Below are 20,700 nucleotides of genomic sequence, written 5' to 3'. Positions count from 1 at the left end.
TTCCCAGGGTCAATTGTGGATCAGGTCGTTGTGCTGCACAGGGTTCTCAGTGGCTGATTTTTTAAAGTAGATTGTCAGGCCTTTCTTCCTAGTCTGTCTTAGGCTGGAATCTCTCATTTTGTAGAAAGGGTGCGATACCCAACGGAAGAAGATGACCAACACTACCCACCTTGTTGTCAAGAGAGTCATCAGGAGCAGGCTTTCACAAAACTACAAACCTCCTGTCCCATCCACAAGAGTGGGCACCCCTAACATCCAGACCAGCCTTGCCATGACCATCTCTCCCCTCCCACCCAGCACCTCCAAATCCTGGTACATATGTAAGTGAGTAAATGCCTAAGATGAAGAGACTCAAAGCTAGAGAGATCGGTCAAAGACTCCGGTGCCATGCAGATGGTGTGACAGCGTGGCCTCTGGGCCAAGTCCTGTGAATGATGATTCTGGCATTTCTCACTTGCACACAGCCGGGACGGTAGCCATGTGTGGAGCTGTGGGTCAGCTTTCAAAGAGGGCTTTTAATGAACTGGCTGCACTTCATTGTTTTGATAATCACAGAAATTAGAGGAGGAAATAGGAGGCTTGTCAGGTCAGCCAGCCCATCACCTGCTGTGCTGATCAGGTCTCGAGGGTAGACTCTGTAGGGTTTGATGGCATTGCCTGGCTGAAGTGGTTTTCGTGCCTAGAGAAAATTGGGGATCAGTTCCTACTTGCTCCTTGGTTTTGCTCTCCTACTGAGGTCACAGTCCAAGTGCTCCTCTCCTCATCTGCAAATTGCTTCCTGCAAGCAAAAGTGGAGTGTGACTCTGAATATGATGCCTTGTGTGTTTTGCCTTATTGAGGAAATGCTTCGTCAGGATAGGCAATGGCATGTTACAGCAACAACAAAATACAAATCTGAGCAATTTGCACTGCAAGTGTTTATTCCTCGCTCACACTACGTGCCCAGCACAGGTCGGCAGGGGGACTGATTTCATCGGCACTCAGGTCCCAGACTGATGAAGAGATTTCAGCGTGTTCTTCCATGGTCACCACAGGAGAGAGGCGGGAACGTGGAACACTCCACATGGGCGTTGAAAGGGCCTTCATGAGAGTGACACACATTATGCCTGTTCTCATTTATTGGCCAAAGCATGGCACCTCGCCACATGCTCATCCCATAGCTAATCCATACGCCTGGGAGGAGAACAAACAGGAAGTATTTGGTGGGCAGTATGAACGATCACAAGAAGGAAATCTACCTCAAATGCTAAATGGTCAAACTCATTCTCAAAGGCCACCCAATGATAAGGACATGGCCCTGTGGAAGTGGAGAAATGGCTTGACATCCCTTCAATCATAACACCCATTATCAGTGGATAGCTACTGAGCCCCTGCTATGTCAAGGCTTGCCATGACCAAGAGAGATAAGGCCACTCAATGCCCCACTAGACTGGGCATCCCTAAAGTCCAAACTGGCCTTGGCATGCCCATCTCTGCCCTCCCCCTGCCCCGTCTTCAAATGCTGATGCAGAATAAGTGAATGAATGGCTGAGAAGAGGAGACTCCAAGTTAGAGAGGTTGGTCAAATATGCTAGTGGCACGTGGTGTAATAGTGTGGCCGCTGGACCATTTCTGTAATGAGAAAACATTGCAAAAAGCTTTGGTCGGCTTGTCTGTTTTTCATGCTTTTTTGGGTGTGGCTGGCATCTTGATTCAGCCACAGCCTTGCAGGGCACACAGCTTCATATAAGCAGCACATCAGCAGCAAGATAAGGACAGAACAGCCCATGGGACAGAGGGTGACTGCAAGTCCATGGGCATCAGGCTTGCTTAGTTTTGCCTGTTGCACAGACTGATCTCGGGTCTTCCCCAGGAGAAGCCCTGGCAACGCTTAGCCTCACAATAATTAGCAGGCTCCTGCGTGTATTGCCAGCATGAGTCACTGGCAGCCCAGACCAACTTTCCTAGCTACCCTCCAGCAATTTAGGACTTGTCCATATTCAGCCAGAATTTCCAGCGCGTAGGAAGCCAAGAGGTCAGGCTCTCCCTCGGGCCTCCATTCAGTCTGTTCTCTGGGGTGAGGGGTAGGACTGTTGACAAGCCAGCCCCCGTGTCCTACACACTCATAAGCAGAGACCGCTAGGGAGAAGAGTACGGGGCTGGCGTCCGAAGCTGCAGAAGGAGGCAACTACTCTCTGAGACCCAAACATCAGGGAGTCCATCAGCACCAAGAGGCTTTGGTTGACAAGCTGTGGCTATTTTTTAATGATTCGCCTCTGGAAATTGGGGCATATACTTGCTATGCATTTTAAATGAAAAGATGAGTGAAAGTCAAACTCTTGTTTGGGTTGGAATGATGGCAATATTTGAAAAGTCACTGCTTGAACAGCATCTCTATATATTATACCCATTGCCATGGAGTTGATTCTGACTCAGGGCAGCCCCATGTGTTACAGAGTAGAACTGCTCTGTAGGGTTTTCTTGGCTGTCATCGGTAACCTTTAGGTTAATAGTTGAGTGCACACAACGCAGGGACCTCAGAACGAGATCTCTAATGCCTGGCTGATCATTGGGGTAACCTGGAGAAACTTTAAAAACAGGGGAGATTTGTGGGCCACTACCCTGAACATATGGGGGGGGGTCCAACATATGGACCAATAAGTCAGAGATAACTAGTAAACTCAGCAGGGAGACGGGAGAATGGTCTTTCAGTTTTTAAACCCCACATGTCAGTATTGTTTGCAACTTTTTAAGCAAGTATGAGTTCATTTGGTAATTCACAGAAGATAAGGGGCAAAAAGAAAACCACCATGAAAATTATTCAAACAGATGTGACTTTTTAGGCTGGGAATTTAAAGAGCATTCAGACCAAAATCAGTGGCTACACCAAAAAGACAATGGGTAATGGGAAGACAACCAGTCGTTGCCATAATATTAAAACTATCTTTGGGTTTGGATGGCACTTTGTAGTTTCCAAAAGCACCAGCATGTATTTTTATTTAAATAATAATTCTCAAAAGGTAGTATAGACACACCAGGAACAGACACCCCCGAGGTGCTGGTCAAAATGCAGATCTCCTGGGCCCCACCTCGGACTTATGGAATCACAAGTTCTGGCTGTAGGGGAAGGCATTTAACATCTTTAACAAGCATTCCAGGAGGTTCATACACATAAAAAAAAAATGCAGATCTCCTGGGCCCCACCTCGGACTTATGGAATCACAAGTTCTGGCTGTAGGGGAAAGACATTTAACATCTTTAACAAGCATTCCAGGAGGTTCATACACATAGTGAAGTTCAAAAACAATTTTAAAAACATCCTAAAGCTCTTAAAAAAAAAAAAAAAAAGTAAGCAAAAGTCCCCGGATGGCCCAAATGGTTACTCACTTGGCTACTAACCAAAAGGCTGGAAGTTCAGTTCTACTCAGAGGCACCTTGGAAGAAGAGTCTGGTGTTCTACTTCTGAAACATCAGCCATTGAAAACCCTATAGAGCCCAGTTCTACTCTGACACACGTGGGGTCCCCATAAGCTGACTTGTGGTAATTGGGGTGTCTGTGTGTGACTGTGTGTGTCTGTACGTGTGTCTGTGTGTGTGCATAGGCAGATAATACCATCGCCATCTAACAGTTCACTTGGCCAAGGTGACCAACGGGTAAACTGCTATAGCCTTCACTCAACCTTGGTTCTTTGCTCTCCAAGAGCCGGCAAGGCCGTGGTAGCGCAGCACATTCCTCACGGACATTCCTGGAAGCACAGTCCCCTCCTGGCACACTTCCCTCACCAGCCCTGGAAGTCTTAGCCAAGTCACAGAAGGCCAAACACTTGCCAGTAGAGACGATAATAAAGCTAATCCTCTCTAACCCAACGTGAGCCAGATTCTTCCAGAAGCTATGTTTCCCCTGGGACTATGAGGGACGTCCTTCCAGTTGCACCATGGGAACTTTTTTTCTGGAAGGTGGGTTCTCTATGGAGACTTAGCCCCTCATCACTTGAGTTCCATGATCCCAGGTTCGAGCAGTAAACGGGGTGGAAGAATACATAGAGAGAAGCAAACTAGGAGTCCCAAGGTCGAGAAATGGGTCGGGAAATCAGAGAAATGGGGACAGAGCCTGTGTGGCCCACCTCTTCTGCTCTGTGGGTTGGTACCAAGCCAGGGTAGGGGGAGAATATTTTGATAAGGTAAACTTGCTCCTTCTCTCCTTTTCCTTCTTTACGTCCTCCAACTTTCAAGCAAGAGGCTGGCTTTTTACCTATCTCCTCAAGAGAAATATGTGCTGGGCTGGAAACAAATAGCCTGTAAGGCGTCCAGCCCCTGCAGCCGTAATCTTCTCAGACCCATCACCCATCAGGCCACTTCCCCACCCACAGCTCATAAGACTGTGGAACTACCGTCCCGTCCACAGGGGAAGAGCTTGGGAGCATGAATAACTGAGGAGAAGTTTTCTTCCAATCAGTCCAAACCCTCTGGAGAGGGAGGGCGAAGGAGCTTAGAGGCATGAAAGTTAGAGATTTTTAAAGAGTTTTTTCCTTGAAAACCTACATTTTGGATCTGGGTTTAACCCACTAAACGGTAAAGGAAGTTATATTTATTGGCCCACGGGAGCAGGTTGATTCACATCTAGACTTAGCTTCACCCCATCCCCCAGCTCTACGTATCAGTGAGGGCTTTCTGTGGATGGGATGGACAAGACTTGAGCTCCAAAATGGCTTAGGTGGGCTGTGATAGGGTCCTGAACCATCCCTTCAATCATCCCATGTGCACCTGTGGTATGTCAGCCTGATGCCCCAACTTCCCACAACCAAAGACCTTCTTCTAGACATAATGAACTTGATTTAGGAAACCAAACCTCTACTTCATTCCAGGCTACCACTAACTCTTGAGACATTTTTGTGCAAATGAGGAAAAGGAGCTCTTTTTTGAATATACATCCATGTGTCAGAAATTACCATAATATGCTTATTATGATTTACTGCCTTCTGCTGGAACATTGTGGTAGCAAATATGCAAATAAATCTATGGTGTCTATGATAGAAATGAAGCACCCCTGGGGTAGTGCAGTATACAACTCCAGCAACTGTATACAGCAGACTATATCTTTCTTCATCGTTTTAACAAGGCTTGACCCTGAAAGAACATTATGGTGGAAGAGATGAGGTCACTTACAGCACGTTACTCCTTCAAAACACCCAGATCATTGAGCTCAATAAACACGAACACCACACTCTGATTTCTATTTTGCGGGGTGCCCCCCCCCACACACAAAGTGAACAGGCATTTGCAAAGAGGTTTGGAACGTGTAGGAATGATGAAAGAGGAGACTCCAAGAGTACAGAGTGTAGGAATATAGTTGTCGCTCTTGGTTGTTGTTGAGTCAATTCCCATTCATAGCAACTCCACGCCTGGAAAGTAGAATTGCTCCGAGGGGTTTTCAGAAGCAGATGGCCAGGCCTTTCTTCTGAGGTGCCTCTGAGTGGGCTTGAACCACCAACCTTTCAGCTGGTAGTTACACTCAAGTGCTTAACCATTGGTGCCACCAAGGGACTCATAGGGTGCATAGTAGGTACACAACAAACACCTACTTCAGTAAAAAAAAAAAAAAGGTGGGGGTGTGTGTCCAAACCGCAAGAGAAAGTTATTCCCTTATCTCCCTCCTAACAATCTTGGTTACTAATTCTCAGAAAATCACCCATGACTTTGTGTTTCTTGCTCAACTTCAACTCATAACATTGGGCCAATTTCCAGTAGTAAAGAAGGACTTGATTTTTTTTTTTTTACTTTTAACAACCAATTTACAGTCAAGGAAAAGGAAATCTTGCAAAAAAGAAGAACTTTTTAATGGCTCTTATGGACCTGTATTTCCCTTTATGGATCCGTATAAAATATTGTCTTATCTTCTCATGAGGGGGGAAAGGGCAAAGTCCTGTCTCCTTGGAGACCAGCCTCAGGCACCCCTGATGCAGCTGCTAAATCTTCACGCCCCTTGAGGCCTCCTGCTCCGGGGATCTCTCCTCTGGCAGCCAGAGCTGGATGTGGCCTCCTTCCAAGCTCAGAAACAGCTTCCTGAAATTACTGAAATGTGGGGCGTTCCTCTCCCCAGAGAGAAGTTACCAGACTATTTCAGTAGCATTTTTCCTTCCAATCAGTCTGGCCAAGAAGTGGAAGGGCAGAATCCAGTAGACTTTCTGACACTGCCAATTGTTCAGAAAGTCACCCTAATGAACAGGAGTTGAAATCTTTACTTGCAAAATGGAATAGTTCTACCTGCAGAGAACTGATCTTATCACTCGGAGGGAAAAAAGGAGGAAAAGAAACCACTTGAACAGGACCAGGATTCATTTTATGCCTTTCCATTTAATTATTGCATCAGATTTCAATTTTCTTTTTTTTTTTTCCTTTCTAGAGTTTGGCTGAATTTGTTTTTATCCTTGTCTATTCATTTGATTGAATGCTTCTTACCTCAGTGGTTAGTTGCTCCATTTTTTACATTGGGGACAATAAACGTGAAGAACAAGGTGAGTTATGTTGAAAGAAATGCTCGTGATTGCTTATGTGTTTCTAAAGAGATAAGAAAGTTAAAAGAAGAGAGCCCAATACACCCCACAAAGGGAGTGGGAACCAAGTGTGTAAACACAGAAGAAAATGAAACCACCCAGCTTCATTCTAAGGGAATAAAATTCAGATTGGCCATCTTTATTGGTGAAACAGAGTATTGTCAAATCAAAACAGTGAGCCTGCCACAACATGAATAAGCCTTGAAAACATTATGCTGAATGAAATAACTCAGTCACAAAAGGGCAAATACTGTATGGTCCCACTTATATGAAATATGCAAAACAGGCAAATGCAGCGAGACCAAAGTTTATTCGGGATTACCAGGGGCTGTCATTGCTTAAGGGACACTGTGTTTCTGTTGTTGTTGTTGGGTGCCATCCAGTCGATTCCAACTCATAGATACCCCATGTGACAGAGTGGTACTGCTCCACAGGACTTCCTAGGCTGTAATCTTTACAGGAGCAGATCACCATGTCTTTGTCCTATGGAACCACTGGGTGGGTTCTAATCGTCAGCCTTTTGGTTGGCAGCTGAGTGCTTAACTGCTGCGTTAACAGGGATCCTTGAGTTTCTGTTAATGGTGGTAAAAATAATTTGAAAAGGATAGTGGTAATGGTTGTATGACATGATGAACATAATCAGTGTCATTGAATTGAACATGTAACAATTGTTGAGTTGGCAAATGTTTTTTTATATATATTTTGCTGCAATAAAAAAATGTTACTTTGACAAGAAAATAATATAAGGAAAAAAATAATAAAAACACCAGCGGGCCTATGGAGTGTAAACTAGAGAAGAGGTTTTGTTGCATAACTCGAGGCCTAGAGATATTTTCTGCCGTGGTGTCAACTGGAGGTGGACTGTTAACATTCCTTGACCAACGGTGCCTACCCTCTTGGCTTTGTAGTACCCCACCAGGATAACCTAGCCATGTGGTTGAATAATCATTTCGGCACACACCAAAACCCACTTCTATCTGAATGATCTTCAGCGCACCAGCCCCACCAAGCTTCCGCCCCAAGATGGCCCCTTGACTGCCTCTTGCTTTTCCATTTTTTCTTCTCTCTGAAATACCAGTAAAGAAAGCCATGAAATGGTTCCATTGGATGGACAAGTCACGAAGAGCCATTTTTTCCCTCTTGTCCTGAAGGGGGAAATGTATTGTGAAGATAGCTGCCCGACCTGCATCACTTTCTCTACGTTTTCATCCTCTTAATGATTACGCCTTGACGAGCTAGCTGACCTATGGAAAAATGGCAGAGAGGGAGAGAGCTCATTTCTCCACCCCAAGCTGTGAACATGGAGCAGGTACTTGCTGGAGTCTTGTTTCCCTTGCAACCACTAGACCAAGGCCCTGGAGTGGTTACTCAAAACTCCCTGTTCTTGGAAAGTTGGGCTCAAAATGTCTGTTTTCAAGGTAACCCCATGGGAGATAAAGACTTCCTTAGCTTAGGACCTATGACAATGTATTTTCTCATTGTAAATATCACCAATTGGACTTAAAAATCCCCAATTTCACCTAAAAATTAAGAAAGCCTTCTGCCCTTGAATGAAATTTAAATGTATTAACTGGCCTCCTAGAAATTGCTGGTGTCATCCATTCTCCTGAATATATTCATATTCTCTCACCCTTCCTCCCTCTATTCCTCTCTCTCTGTGTCTTTCCGTCCCTCTGTCTCTCTCCTCCTCCCTCCATCCCTCCTTCTCTCTCTCTCCTCTAATTCTCTCCTTCTCTGTCTCCTGTCTCTCACATTCTCTCTTCTTGGTCTCTTTCTCTCTCTCCCTCCCTCCCTCTGTCTCTGTCTCTCTCTCTCCCTTCCCCGTCTCTCTGGTTCTTTGTCTCTCCCTCCCTCTGTCTCTCTCTAGCTCTCTCTCTCTCACACACACACACTTTTTTTGATGGAGCAACATCATGGAAAGCCAAATGCCAAGTGTACTTAGATGGAGGTGTTACAATCCCTGGAGGAGGATTACTTCAATTACAAAGAAACTTAGCTGTAACCACATGCTTATTTCTGAACAAATGCTGACAAAATGAGGACTGTCACTACAGGTTTTCTCTTTTCACCTGACAGCCACTTTCTGTGGGTGACTTACCTTGGCTTTCATGCAACACTTTCCACTAGGTAAATTCCTCCTGCAATTTTTCCCTTGTGAGAACTGGCAAGATTCCCTCCAGCTTTTTCTCCTCACAGAACAAAAGAGTATCAAGCTTACCTGTGTGGAAGCCTCAGGCTACTTGCCCTTGTCTAACAGTTTAAACCAGAAAAGAGAGGAGTGCCTGTAACCCTGGGTCATTGAGAAGGAAATACCCTGTACCTTGACGGAAGTGCATAATAGGAGTTACCTGGGACACAGTTAAACTGCAGATGCCTGACAGCTAGCGCAGGTGATTCTGATATTTCCTGGTATTTGGATTTTACTCAGGGCTTTGAACCGATTTATTCTGGTTCGAACCCCTACTGAGAATTTGCGTTTTCACCCCAGGTATACTGAATCATTTTAACAAGATCCCTAGGTGATTCTAATGTATAGTAAAATTTGAGAACCACTGCTCTATTAGTGGTTCTTAGAACTCGTCCCTAACCAGTAGCATTAGCCTCACCTGGGAACTTGTTAGAAATGCAAATTCTCAGCAGGGGTTTGAACCTGAAGGAACCTGTTGGAAGCCCTGGTTTTACTTAATGACAGAGTTTCCTAAACCTCACTGTGCCTAAGAATCATGGGGGGTAGGGTGGAGAATCTTGTTAAAATGCACATTCTAGTTCAGTAGGTTTGGGGTGATTCTGTATTTCTAACAAGCCGAATTTGACACGTGCACTTTTGGTCCACAGGCCACACTTAAATAACAGAGCTTAGAGAGTGATGGAAGGTCTCAATATTCAATAAGCAACCCCAGAACCCATCATGAACTTCAGCTGGGGGCTTGTTAGAACTAAAGAATCTTAGGTACCACCCCAGACCTACGTATCAGAATCTGAATTTCATCAAGATTCCCAGGCGATCCCAACACACGTTAAAATTTGAGGAGCTGGCATAGGAAAAAGTCAAGGCCAAATTTACAAAGGAGATGTTTTCTGTCTGAAAGTTCAGAGGCGGCAAAAAAAAAAAAAAAAAAAAAGAGATCCTTTTGATTCTAAGATATCTGAACCCCATATCAACGGTAGGTCTATATTAAAGGGGGGAGGAGTCCTGGATGAGGCAAATAGATACTAACCAAAAGGTTGGAGGTTCAAGTCCACCCAGAGGCACCTCAGAAGAAAGGCCTGATGGTCTACTTCCCAAAAACCAAGCACTGAAAACCCTATGGAGCACAGTTCTACTCTGACGCACATGGGCTCACTATGAATCAGAACTGACTCCTTGGCAACTGGTTTTTCGTTTTACAGTAGAGGGGAGAGAGTAAACTATTTAGAAGCCAACTTCTTAACTCCCACCACTGTCCCAACACTACCCAAAGAAACCATTTAAGGGCTCAACTTCAGCCCCACAGCTCCGAATGTCAACATAAAACTCCATTATCTTACCTAGTCACCCTTCTCTGTGTTCATGGCTTTTCTATGCTCATTAGGTGAACCAGTTTGGGAACCTTGCTGTACCCAATGGGCCCCCACCATCTGGGGACAGGTGGTTTAAATAGTAAAGGTGGAGTGATAAAGCCCAGGACCCTCAGTCAGAAGCTGAGATGTGACCATATTTTTAGAACACTATTGCTCTTTGCAAAGACTCCAGTTTTGTCCGATGTTTAGAAAGGACTGAAAAAGGGCTATGTCACCATTTCTATAAACTCAATACCTAGCAAAGTACATGACACATTATAGGATAATTTAATCAATGCTGGTTGAAGGTGTTTATTTCAAGACTGAAAGCAGTAACTCACTACGAAAAAAAAAAAAAAGCTGCTGTCAAGGCGATCCTGTCTCATGGTGACTCCATGTGTGCAGAGCAAAACTGCTTTATGTTGTTGTGTGCTATCAAACCCATTCTGACTCACAGCAACCTTGTAGGACAGAGCAGAGCTGCCCCACAGGGTTTTCTAGGCTGTAATCTTACAGAAGCAGCTCAACAGGTCTTTTCTTCAGCAGGCTGGTGGTTTTGAACCTCTGACCTTTTGGTTAGCAGCTGAGTACTTAACCACTGTGCCACCAGATCTCCTTAGAACTGCCCTATTGGGTTGCTAAAAAGTAGAGGCCAAAGGAAAACATGCAGAGATCCAGGTTGCCAGAAACCAGAAACAAAGAGGGGAAAAAAACCTGTAAGATGAAAAAATTAAGATGCCCTCCACAAGCTCTTTATTTCCTTCCATTTTGTCTTCTTGGGGGTCTTTCAGGGGGAAGCTGCTTCCTACTGGCATTTGCTGATCAGTAGATCAAGAACAGTCAGAGGAGACAGGGAACGTCCAGGAACGGAAAGCGTTGGCACTGATGAATGAAGACAGGGCCAATGCAGATACAGTGTTCAGTTAGCATTTTTGTGGACCTAGCAATTTCTGAAAACTATCTTTGAGTCATAGAATAGGCAGGGAGCATCTGCCTCCATTTCTAGAGACATTTAACACTACAGCCTCCTGCTCTTTAGCCTGCCCCACACAAATCCAATTTTCTTCCCTTCCTTCTGCCAACTTTAATATCCTCCTTCAGCCCCCTTGCTTCTTTGCTTGTATTGAGGTTTAAATCTTACTCTTAATATATGCCCTTAGTTGAGCCCCTTGTATGTCCTATTTCAAGCCCTGTTTTAACCATTTTTCTGTCTTAAGGCTTTTTTCCCCCTTCTTTCTGGTTTCTCATGACCAGAAACTGGATCGCTGGATAGCTGCATGATTGGGTTTTTTTGTTTGTTTTGTTTTGTTTTTCTCTTTCTTTTTTGGGGGGTGGCACTTCTACTTTTTAGCAAAGGAGTGCTGGTGGTGCAATAGTCAAGTGCTTGGCTGCTAACCTAAGGGTTGGCAGTTCAAACCCACCCAGCAGCTCCATAGGAGAAAGACCTGGTGATCTGCTCCCATAAAGATTACAGCCTAGGAAACCCTATGGTGCAGTTCTACTCTGTAATACATGGGGTTGCCATGAGTCAAAAACTGACTCAGTGGCACCCAACAACAACTTTTTCTCAAGTTAGTGCTTTAAATCTTGAAATAAACACCTTTAACCAATACTGAGGAGTTCTGGGTGGTGCAAACTGTTAAGCACTAGGCTACTAACAGAAAGGTTGGCTGGCAGTTCGAACCCACCCAGAGGTACCTCAGAAAAAAGGCCTAGTGACCTGCTTCTACACAGCCACAGCCATGAAAACCCTATGGAGCACAGCTCTGCTCTGACACATACGGGGCCGCCATGAGTCAGAATCGACTCGACAGCCACTAGTTATTTTGGTTTAACCAACATAAGATTAAGTTACCCCTATGACATGTTACATACTCTGCTAGGTATTGAGTTTATAGACACCATGATATGAAGAACTTATATGTTGTATTTAATTCTCACAGCAAACTATTTCTTGTTTACAAATGAAATTACTGAAGCTCAGAGAGGTGAAGAAACCAGGTCGCAGAGCACATGAAGGCTGTAGGATTCCATCCTAGGTCTATCCAATCTCTATGCTCTTCTGGCTAATTTTTCTGTCCTTTGTAGCTTTCTTTCTCTCACTTCAGTCTCGCCATGTTTGAGGGTATTCTCATTTCCTAGGGGTAGGGAACCCTAGTGGCATAGTGGTTAAGTGCTACTGCTGCTAACCAAAAAGGTCAGCAGTTCAAATGCACCAGCCGCTCCACAGAAACCCTTTGAGGCAGTTTTACTCTGTCCTATAGGGTCTCTGTGAGTCAGAATCAACTCGTGGCAATGGGCTTAGTTTTTGGTTTTTTTATGTCCTAGAGCAAGTTGGGATAGATTTCTTAGGCCCTGATTCTGACTTCTCTTCATGTGGCAGGTACTCTTCCACATTTGAGAGGCGCACAGCTTCAGTGTTTTTCCAGTAGATTTTCTCTTGAAGGTTTTGAATGGATTTTGCATTCCAAAATGTATAGATTGGAACTTAGGAATTAAAGTCAAGCCTTTTACCAATTTCCTTCTGAAAACACAAGAAAAATAAGGGCAACCCCCCCAAAAGGTGACCACAACATGTTTATAAAAGACTTATTGCCACACTGGTCTATTTTTACGTCACCTAACTTCCTGTCCCATCATAGCTATCTACTAATAATTCCAATATTCTTGAAACATTTTGCCAAGAAATGATTAACAGTATATTTATTCAAGTATGATTCGCCTTTTTGCAATGTACAGACACAAACTCAGTACAAAGGACCATGTGGAAGCCTATGGTAGAGCAGGTACATTTATGTAAGATCCCACTCACATTTAGATGAAGTCCCCTTTTACTATACCTCTGTGCAATATCGTTTTTCACATTATACAATCACAAAGAAGGAAAGGTTTTTTGACTGAAAGCCAGCTGGGGAATAACTTGCCAAGCAAAACACCAAGTATCCATTGTCAACATTTCTAGAAAATTCTTTATGGTGAAGAAGGAGAGTCTGCCTTGCGATAAAGGAATGTTTTGATTTGGTGAATAATGACAACTATACTGGAAGGCAGGCACCTGCACGTTTCTCCCAAAAGGTGCTGGAACACTGTCCTCACCATCACCAGGTACAAAAAGAGGGTCTCCAAAATTGTGTTAATTGAAGACAGACCAGGAAATTGAGCCAAACCTCCAGAACAGAAGTCTGTAACAACAGTTCTTCAAAAAAAGAAACAGCCTGCCATCAGCTGCATAGTCCTACAGTATTGAGAAAAGGGCACGATTTCTTCCAAAATCTTTGAATTTAAAAATACTGACCTTCTTACTCACCCCCACTCATTCATACACTGAGAACCCTCATGATATTTGGGAGATTATTTTTTTTTAACTTTCCCACAATAAGCCCTTCTGAAAGAAGAGTTTACTAAGTTCTTTGATTCTCTTTTGGCAAGTTCACGACTTCTGAATTTGGACAGATTAGACACAGTAAAGATTTTCTGTACCAATTCAGAGAACACTACCTGAAAATTCAGAAAGCTTTGCTTAAACTCCAGGAGAAAAGGAACACAAAAGAGAGAGAAGGAGGAAACAAATTATGTAAAAGATATATTTCCAAAACCAAAAAACTCAGCAATTCAACTAACATATATTAATCTTTATTATATAACAGAGACAGAAATAATTTTATGAGTTCATATATGACCAGTACAAAAGACAAAATAAGATATTGCACTAAGTTGAAATACGGGATATTTGGATTGAATATTAGCTAAACAAATAAATATATACAATTTAAGGAGTTAAGGCAAAACTAGATGATACTTCAAATACAACAGAAGGTTTGAAAAATTGGTATAATTAAAAACAAGGTATCCTATCTCCAGTTAATAAAGTGACCATGTCTAAGGGAAAAAAAAAATCCCTTAGGTTTTTAATAAAGTGGTTATTATCAATCATGTTAATTAAAGTCGAGCAATAAAGTTTCATATTTCCCACAGAGGAGAGCTGTTTTGCCGAGGTCTGGGGATTGAGTACTTAAAACTCCAGTAAGCAACTTTTTCCTGTCACAATTATGATCCATTCTTCCTATTAGAAAATATAATTTGGAAAATATGACTCTTTCACATATATAATTAAAATACAACTATGAAGCACTCTTTTTTTTTTTTCTTTAGGGAAGTCATGTTGGTGATCTCAAAGTAAATTTGCGGGCAAGCCATTCATTACCCGATTTGTAGAGAAGACACAAAGCCCATCAGGGAAAAACAACTTCCCGGTACCTTTAAGAGAACAAAACAAACCAATTCCAAAGGAACAAAAACAAGTGGAGTCAATATATCAACACAGTATACAGCTCTTTGGCAATAACCCACTAACGTTCAAGTCGGAACTTACAGTTCAATAATTCTTAGACCTGGTTGCCAGTCTTTTAAAAATAAAGGAATAAAATTCCACATCGGCAACAAATTCAGTAATTCAGGAAACAAAATTCAGAATAAACCTCATAGACAGCTTTTGACTGTTACACTTAAGCACAGATAGGTAATGTCTGCTTTGAGTTCAATTCCAAATACACTGAAACGCACACACGAAAAAAATAATCTGCAAAACTTGGGGCTGGTTCAAACAGGCCTAGAATCCTTAAAAAGAATCCATATTCACCCATGAGAAACCAAGGGAAAAAAATCAATCTGAAGAGGAAAAAAATGATCTTCAAATAACTCCGGGGTAGGCTGCCCCTCACCTGGATAAACGTCATGGAGAAATCAAATTCTATAGCGGGAACACCAGAAAGCCTGAAAACGTAGAATACTGCCAGCCTCCAACCAAATTACCTTTCTCCAGTTTCAGATAGACCTTATCCTCCTTATCCAGGTACAATAGGACTCCGTTCGTGGCGGCCTCACGGGTAACATCCTTGTCCCCAGCGAACGCGGATATTACTGGTTTGCCATTTAACATCAGGTTTACCTACAAGAAAAAAGTCACTCAAGAGCTCCCGTTAAAAAAATCCATGGGGATAATGAATAACATCTAAGAATGGCGGCCTAAAGTCCAGGAAATGCCTACGATATAGATCCTCTTCCTTTCAAATTAGCCAACTGTGTTATCTAGATTGAGTATGTCTGCTGAGCTGTTTTGTTTTTTTTTTTTTTTTTTTCCTCCCGTAGGCATTTCCTTAAATGCCTACAAAAGAATATTATCTACGGAGAGCAACCTACCCATGGGAAGAATGGTCTCCCTTCAGCACATAAATTAAACTTACTGCTTTATTTACTCTTTATTTACTCCTTCCACCAAGAGCAATCTTTTGGTAATGAAGCAAGTCCGCGGTTTCCCAGGGCATTAACAAGAGAAACCAGTGCCTATTGACCTGATAAACCCAGCTACGAAAGATTCCGCCAAGGTCCTTCCTGGTTCCTGGGCAACTGTGACATGCCTCACCCTGAAACATCATTTGAAATAATGAAGGCTGTGTGCGCATGCGTGTGTGCTTTGTGATTTCTTTTTCTGTTTTCTCTGCTAAGAAATGTGCATTAGAAATAATAATCACCGCTACCACTGGGGATTTTAATGTTGGGTGCTTAGCAAATAACCAACTCAGAAATGTACTGATGTTTCTCCATACCACCATTTTGAGTATAATGTGTCAAACGTTACACAAATTCTTAAATCATGGGGTTTGGAAAAAGCTCCTGCATGGAAGTAAATGTGTTTACAGTTTACTAGATGTTCATTCCTCTGAGGTTAAAAATAACATTGACTAAACTAAATCTGAGGTCAATCAATTTAGGACAGAGTAGAACTGCCCCGTAGAGTTTCCAATGAGCACCTGGTGGATTTGAACTGCCGACCTTTTGGTTAGCAGCTGTAGCACTTAACCATATACCACCAGGGTTTCTATCCATTCACTAGAATATAAAAAAGTGGTAGACAAGTGCATCATCTGTCATTAACATGGACATAATATACAACGTAAATATTGCACAAATGATTAAAATGTTTCCTTGAGTTCCATAAACACATATTGGTGTTATTAACTAATAATTGGCATCAGTATAATTAAGCATTGTAGGAACTAGCCTCGTTGTTGCCTTTTATATTACAGGTCAAGCCTATGACATTAGAAAGTACAACACAAGGTATATTAACTGTGGAATTGCAACTGGTAAGAATTCACTAGATCAGAGTTACTGAGAATAATCGACTTAAAGGATCAGCATAGCACACACTTTTTCAAAAGTATATTGACTATTTGTTTCTTCATATATCTATTCTTAATGGTTAATTTAATCTCATGTTTTTAAACAATCATATCAAATTTATTGTATTCATTTAGTACTCATTTGTAAAGCTCTGCTAGCCTTATAATTTTTCCTTACAAGTTCAAATCATTTTTTGCATATGCATTTAATAAAATCAGGATCTTATAAAGAGATTTGTGTCACTAAACTTTTACTAAACCTTGTTTTAAATGTTTGGTTATTATTAAGGTAATAACATCAGCTAGTTATTTTTCTGTATGCTTTTTGTCACACACATTAATCAACATTATAAAGAGGAAAATTGGAAATTAAATGTTTTAAAATAAACTAAAAAGATGGTTGTTTTATTTTACAATGAAAATACATCTTTGAATGAACACTGAAATACATCACCCACTACACGTGAATGCAGTTTGTTTGGGGGTAGAGAAAGAAGGGATGAAAACACATACCTGGATTGTTTGACTCTGGTAGACTTTAATTACGTGAAAACTGAAACTGTATATTCCTTTTCTTGGTGCTACAAAGACAGACTCCAGCGTGAAAAAATTGCCCACATTTACTAGGATCTAAAAATAAAAATAGCAGACAGCAATACATTATTACAATGTTCTCTTCTGTAAGTAAAATAAGTCTTTCCTTCCTTTCCTTTCCTTCCTTGCTTTTCTTTCCTTCCTTCTTTCATTCCTAACTTTTCTTTTCTTCTTTCCTCCCTTCCTTTCTTCCTTCTCTTTCCTTTCTTCTTCCCTTCCTCCTTTCCTTTCTTCCTTTCATTCATTCTTTGTTTCTTCTCTCTCCACAACTAGCCTAAGAAATCATAGAGAATAAGACATCTAGTTCTATTTCTTTCTTCTTATTGACTTGGAAAATGAATTTGTTTATTGAAATGTTCTGTCTTTTAAATGGTATAGGAAAAAAAATGAACTGCTTTGCATTCATGCCTCAATTTCCAGCAAGACCCAATAGCTGTGGAAACATCCAGAAACATTGTGCGAGGGCTTATAAATATTAGCTTTACCTTGAGAGTCAGATAAGAGGCATCTGCTATGTATTTACATTCCCACCATCTGCAAGCTTTCGCAATGTCCAGAGGTGATGTCTCCAAGCCAGCCAATCAGCATCCATGGACTCTCTGCAGTCATCCCTGGACATGTGACATGGAGGCAGAGCACCCCTCCACCATGTAAAATAATCTGTGACACTGAACCACTGGTCCACAAAGTGACCTGAAGACCTGGCCCTCCTCTAGCATCCACCAACCCTCTCCTAAGATGCCATGGCCATTTTTTTTTCCATTCCTATCTCACCCAGACCTTAATTATAATATTTTGGAACTGCCTCACCCCTTGTAGGCTGCCAAAGAGTAGAGCATGAATAAAGACAGCCTGTGAAACAGGTGTCCTTCTATGTCCCTCCCAGTGTTTTCCATTTCCCTATCAACTGCCTGCTCTTTATTTAAAGTTCAAGGGTCAAAAAGGTAAAGCATAATAAGGATAGAGTCATAAAGCACTGTTTCCCGAGAAAGCAACAATGCATTCCAAATTCGAAGATGCTCCATATTATGAATGTCTTAGAATATGGTTCTACTGGCTATTAACTGAATCCTGAACTTTAGTAAATGACCTCGTGAGCTAAATTTTTGAATCTTACATAGCTAAGTCCCTTCCTGTAGAACAAGAAAGATTGTGTGAGTGTGCGTGGAGGGGCCCGGTACATAAAACAGCTAAGGGTTTTTATATCCCTCTCCAAAAAATAAATCTATAAGTGGCATTCAAAAAATCTGACGTCCCTGTAAAAATACATTTCCTATATATCAGAGGCATCTGCTACTATCTCTTCCAAACACTGCTTTCTTGCCATTATTAATACCTTTTCAAGTCTCTTGCATAATTCCCTAAAAATGTACTATTCTGTCTGAGTGACGCACCAGAATAAAGGTCAGACTCAACACCTTAAACACAGGCTCAACACTTAAAACACGTGCGCATGTACAATTGTATTCTGAGATTTCACCTTCTCCCAAGTAAGCAGCAGATTTCTTTTCTCTGACCTGACGATCAATGGTCTTTCAACAACAAGTCACCAGCTGGGCAAGAATCCCTACTAGAGGCTTTAGGAAGAATTTTTTTTTTTTTTTTTTTTTTGCCCCGAGCACAATGAAAATAATTTGGGTGCTTCAGGGGACTTCCTGATTCAGACACAAGTAGCATCACTCATTAGCAATAATGGAAATGGCTGATTAGTTTTGACTACACATAAGGCTGGATGTTGACTCTACATTGTCATTAGAGCATCCAGACACATCAAGAAATTAAATGCGTCTTGTTGTCTCTAAGATGCACGGCTCCCCGATCCAAAGAACTAACCCCTCTCTTCTAATTGACAGAAAGGTCATTGGACAGAATGCACGATACAGAGGACTGTGCAATATCCAAGGTATTCCAGCATTTAATTAAGGCACTGAAACACAGACGAGGGGTGGTGCTCAGCTTTATGGCCATCAAGACGGAACATACTGCACCAAACCCCCCCGCCCAAAAAGAGGCTACTTAATTCTTTAAAAATGATAGCGCTCCAGTGGTAAGCCCCAGAGAGGCGCTCTCTGTCTTTGGCCACCTGGAGTGCATTATTTTTTGGAAGAATTAAATAACGAACGCAAATGCCACCTCATCCCTGGCCTGGAAGATCCTGGGATGACACTTAACCTGTGCTCCTGGACATGTGGCTTTGCATACAACTGAATCCTGTGACTTAGCAATTTAAAAAGATTCTGGGTGCTGTTCATATTGAAATTGGAACCCCGGAGTTAGGTCTTTTCCTTACAACTTCTTGCTAAAGCTAAATTGATATCCCGGGGTTTTCTCATCACGCCCGTAGCTCCAGGTCTGCTAAACCGGAGCCGCTGCTTTCATCAGTTCCTCCCCATCCGCTACCCTCAATCCCAAAGTCTGTCTTTCCCCAGCCATTGACAGTTTTGTGAGAGAACAGCAGCGCGGGAAGCGGGAACCAGCTCCCAGCGCTTTCCTATGGGACTTCGGCGCAGTTGCCCACTTCCTTTTCCTCTCCTTGGCAACTTTTCTCCAAGTACCAGACAAGGGCTTCGCCCTCCTCCGAGGCAGCTGCGGCGGCACCTGGGACGTGTACGGGGACCCTGGCAGCAGAAAGGGGGGTGAGATCTGACCCACGGCCATCCCCTTTACCCTCTCCGACCCCCTGAGGGATCCCTGCAGCTTGGGGAGCCATGGAGCTCTCTTTGGGGAAAAGCTCCTCCACCTGGAGAAGCAAATGAAACATCTTATCAGCCGTCCGCAAGGCTGCCGGGGAAACAGCCCCGGCAGCACTTGCGGAGAAGTCCCAGCCAGGTGGCCATGCTCTGGTCGAAGGACCGCGACGCCCTGGGACCAAACTCCCGGTCAGCTCTGGGGACCTGTTGCTGTTAAACTTGTCCTGAGCTCCCGCGGCCCGGCTCTGCGCTCCCGGCCTCTCCCCCACCGCCCAGCAGCCTCTCCCAGAGGCCAGGAGGGAGTTGGGAGGAGAGGTGGCATTAGTAGAAGTTTCAGACCCAGATACGTTTAGGAAGATGAGTGCCCAAATGATCCCCAGGATCCCAATCAGACTAGCTGAGCCCGAGCAGCCCGGGGCCGAGCTGCCTGAGACCGCCCCCTCCCCCGACCCCTGCACCCCTGGGAGTCTGACCTGATCAAAGTAAATGATGCGCGTCTTGTTGCTCATCTCGGACGGCTCGTGGTTGGTGCTCCGCACGGCCGAGAAGGCCACCTTGGAATTGGCCGCCCGGACTGAAATCCCTAGAGGCGAGGAAGACGAGCCCTTGGAGTCCGTGGCCGGGTTCGAGTCGCACACCACCAGGCACTTGCCTTCCAGCACTATGGGCTCCGTGTCGTTCTGCGCCCAGACGGGCAGCCCTGGCAGCGTCAGGGCCAGCACCACGGACAGCGCCACGGACAGCTCCCGGCTCCCGGCGCCCATGGTGAGCCGAGCGGACAGCCGCAGCCGGCCGGCTTTCCTGCTCGCCCGCGTCGCCTCCCGGCCCCGAACCCCGGAGCTCAGGCGGATGCCGGCGGCTAGATGGGTAGCGCTGCTGGAACGGCGGCGGCGCTGCGCGCACTTCCACCGACTCTGTGGTTTGAAGTCCAAGTCTCCCCTCGCTCTCTCGCTGGCTTTGCTACCTTTGTCCTTTAAGGAGTTCATGCAGAACCCCTACCCCACCTCCTCCGCCAAGAATCAGCCCTCTCGGGGCCCCCTGCACCCACACTTATTCCTAAACATCTAAAAGTCACCAAACCCTCACATGCAATCCTAACAGGAAAATGCAATAAATTCTCGTCCCCAAACCCAATCCCCCCGGCCAGGTGAAGCACGGAGC

General features: G+C 43.6%; 1 protein-coding gene across 1 annotated transcript; it reads right to left on the bottom strand.

Moving 5' to 3' along the window:
- Positions 1–14,823: 14,823 nt before the first annotated feature.
- On the bottom strand, positions 14,824–20,303 carry CBLN4 (cerebellin 4 precursor). The gene is made up of 3 exons (XM_049869873.1): positions 20,013–20,303; positions 16,769–16,885; positions 14,824–15,021 (listed from the first exon to the last, which is right to left on the bottom strand). The coding sequence occupies exons 1-3, from the start codon at positions 20,301–20,303 to the stop codon at positions 14,824–14,826; spliced, it is 606 nt and encodes a 201-aa protein (XP_049725830.1).
- Positions 20,304–20,700: the final 397 nt, after the last annotated feature.

This window comes from Elephas maximus, chromosome 25 (assembly GCF_024166365.1).
Source record: "Elephas maximus indicus isolate mEleMax1 chromosome 25, mEleMax1 primary haplotype, whole genome shotgun sequence".
Taxonomy (NCBI): Eukaryota; Metazoa; Chordata; class Mammalia; order Proboscidea; family Elephantidae; genus Elephas; species Elephas maximus.
Note: the sequence above shows the minus strand (reverse complement) of the source record. Positions and strands in the feature narration are given on the sequence as shown.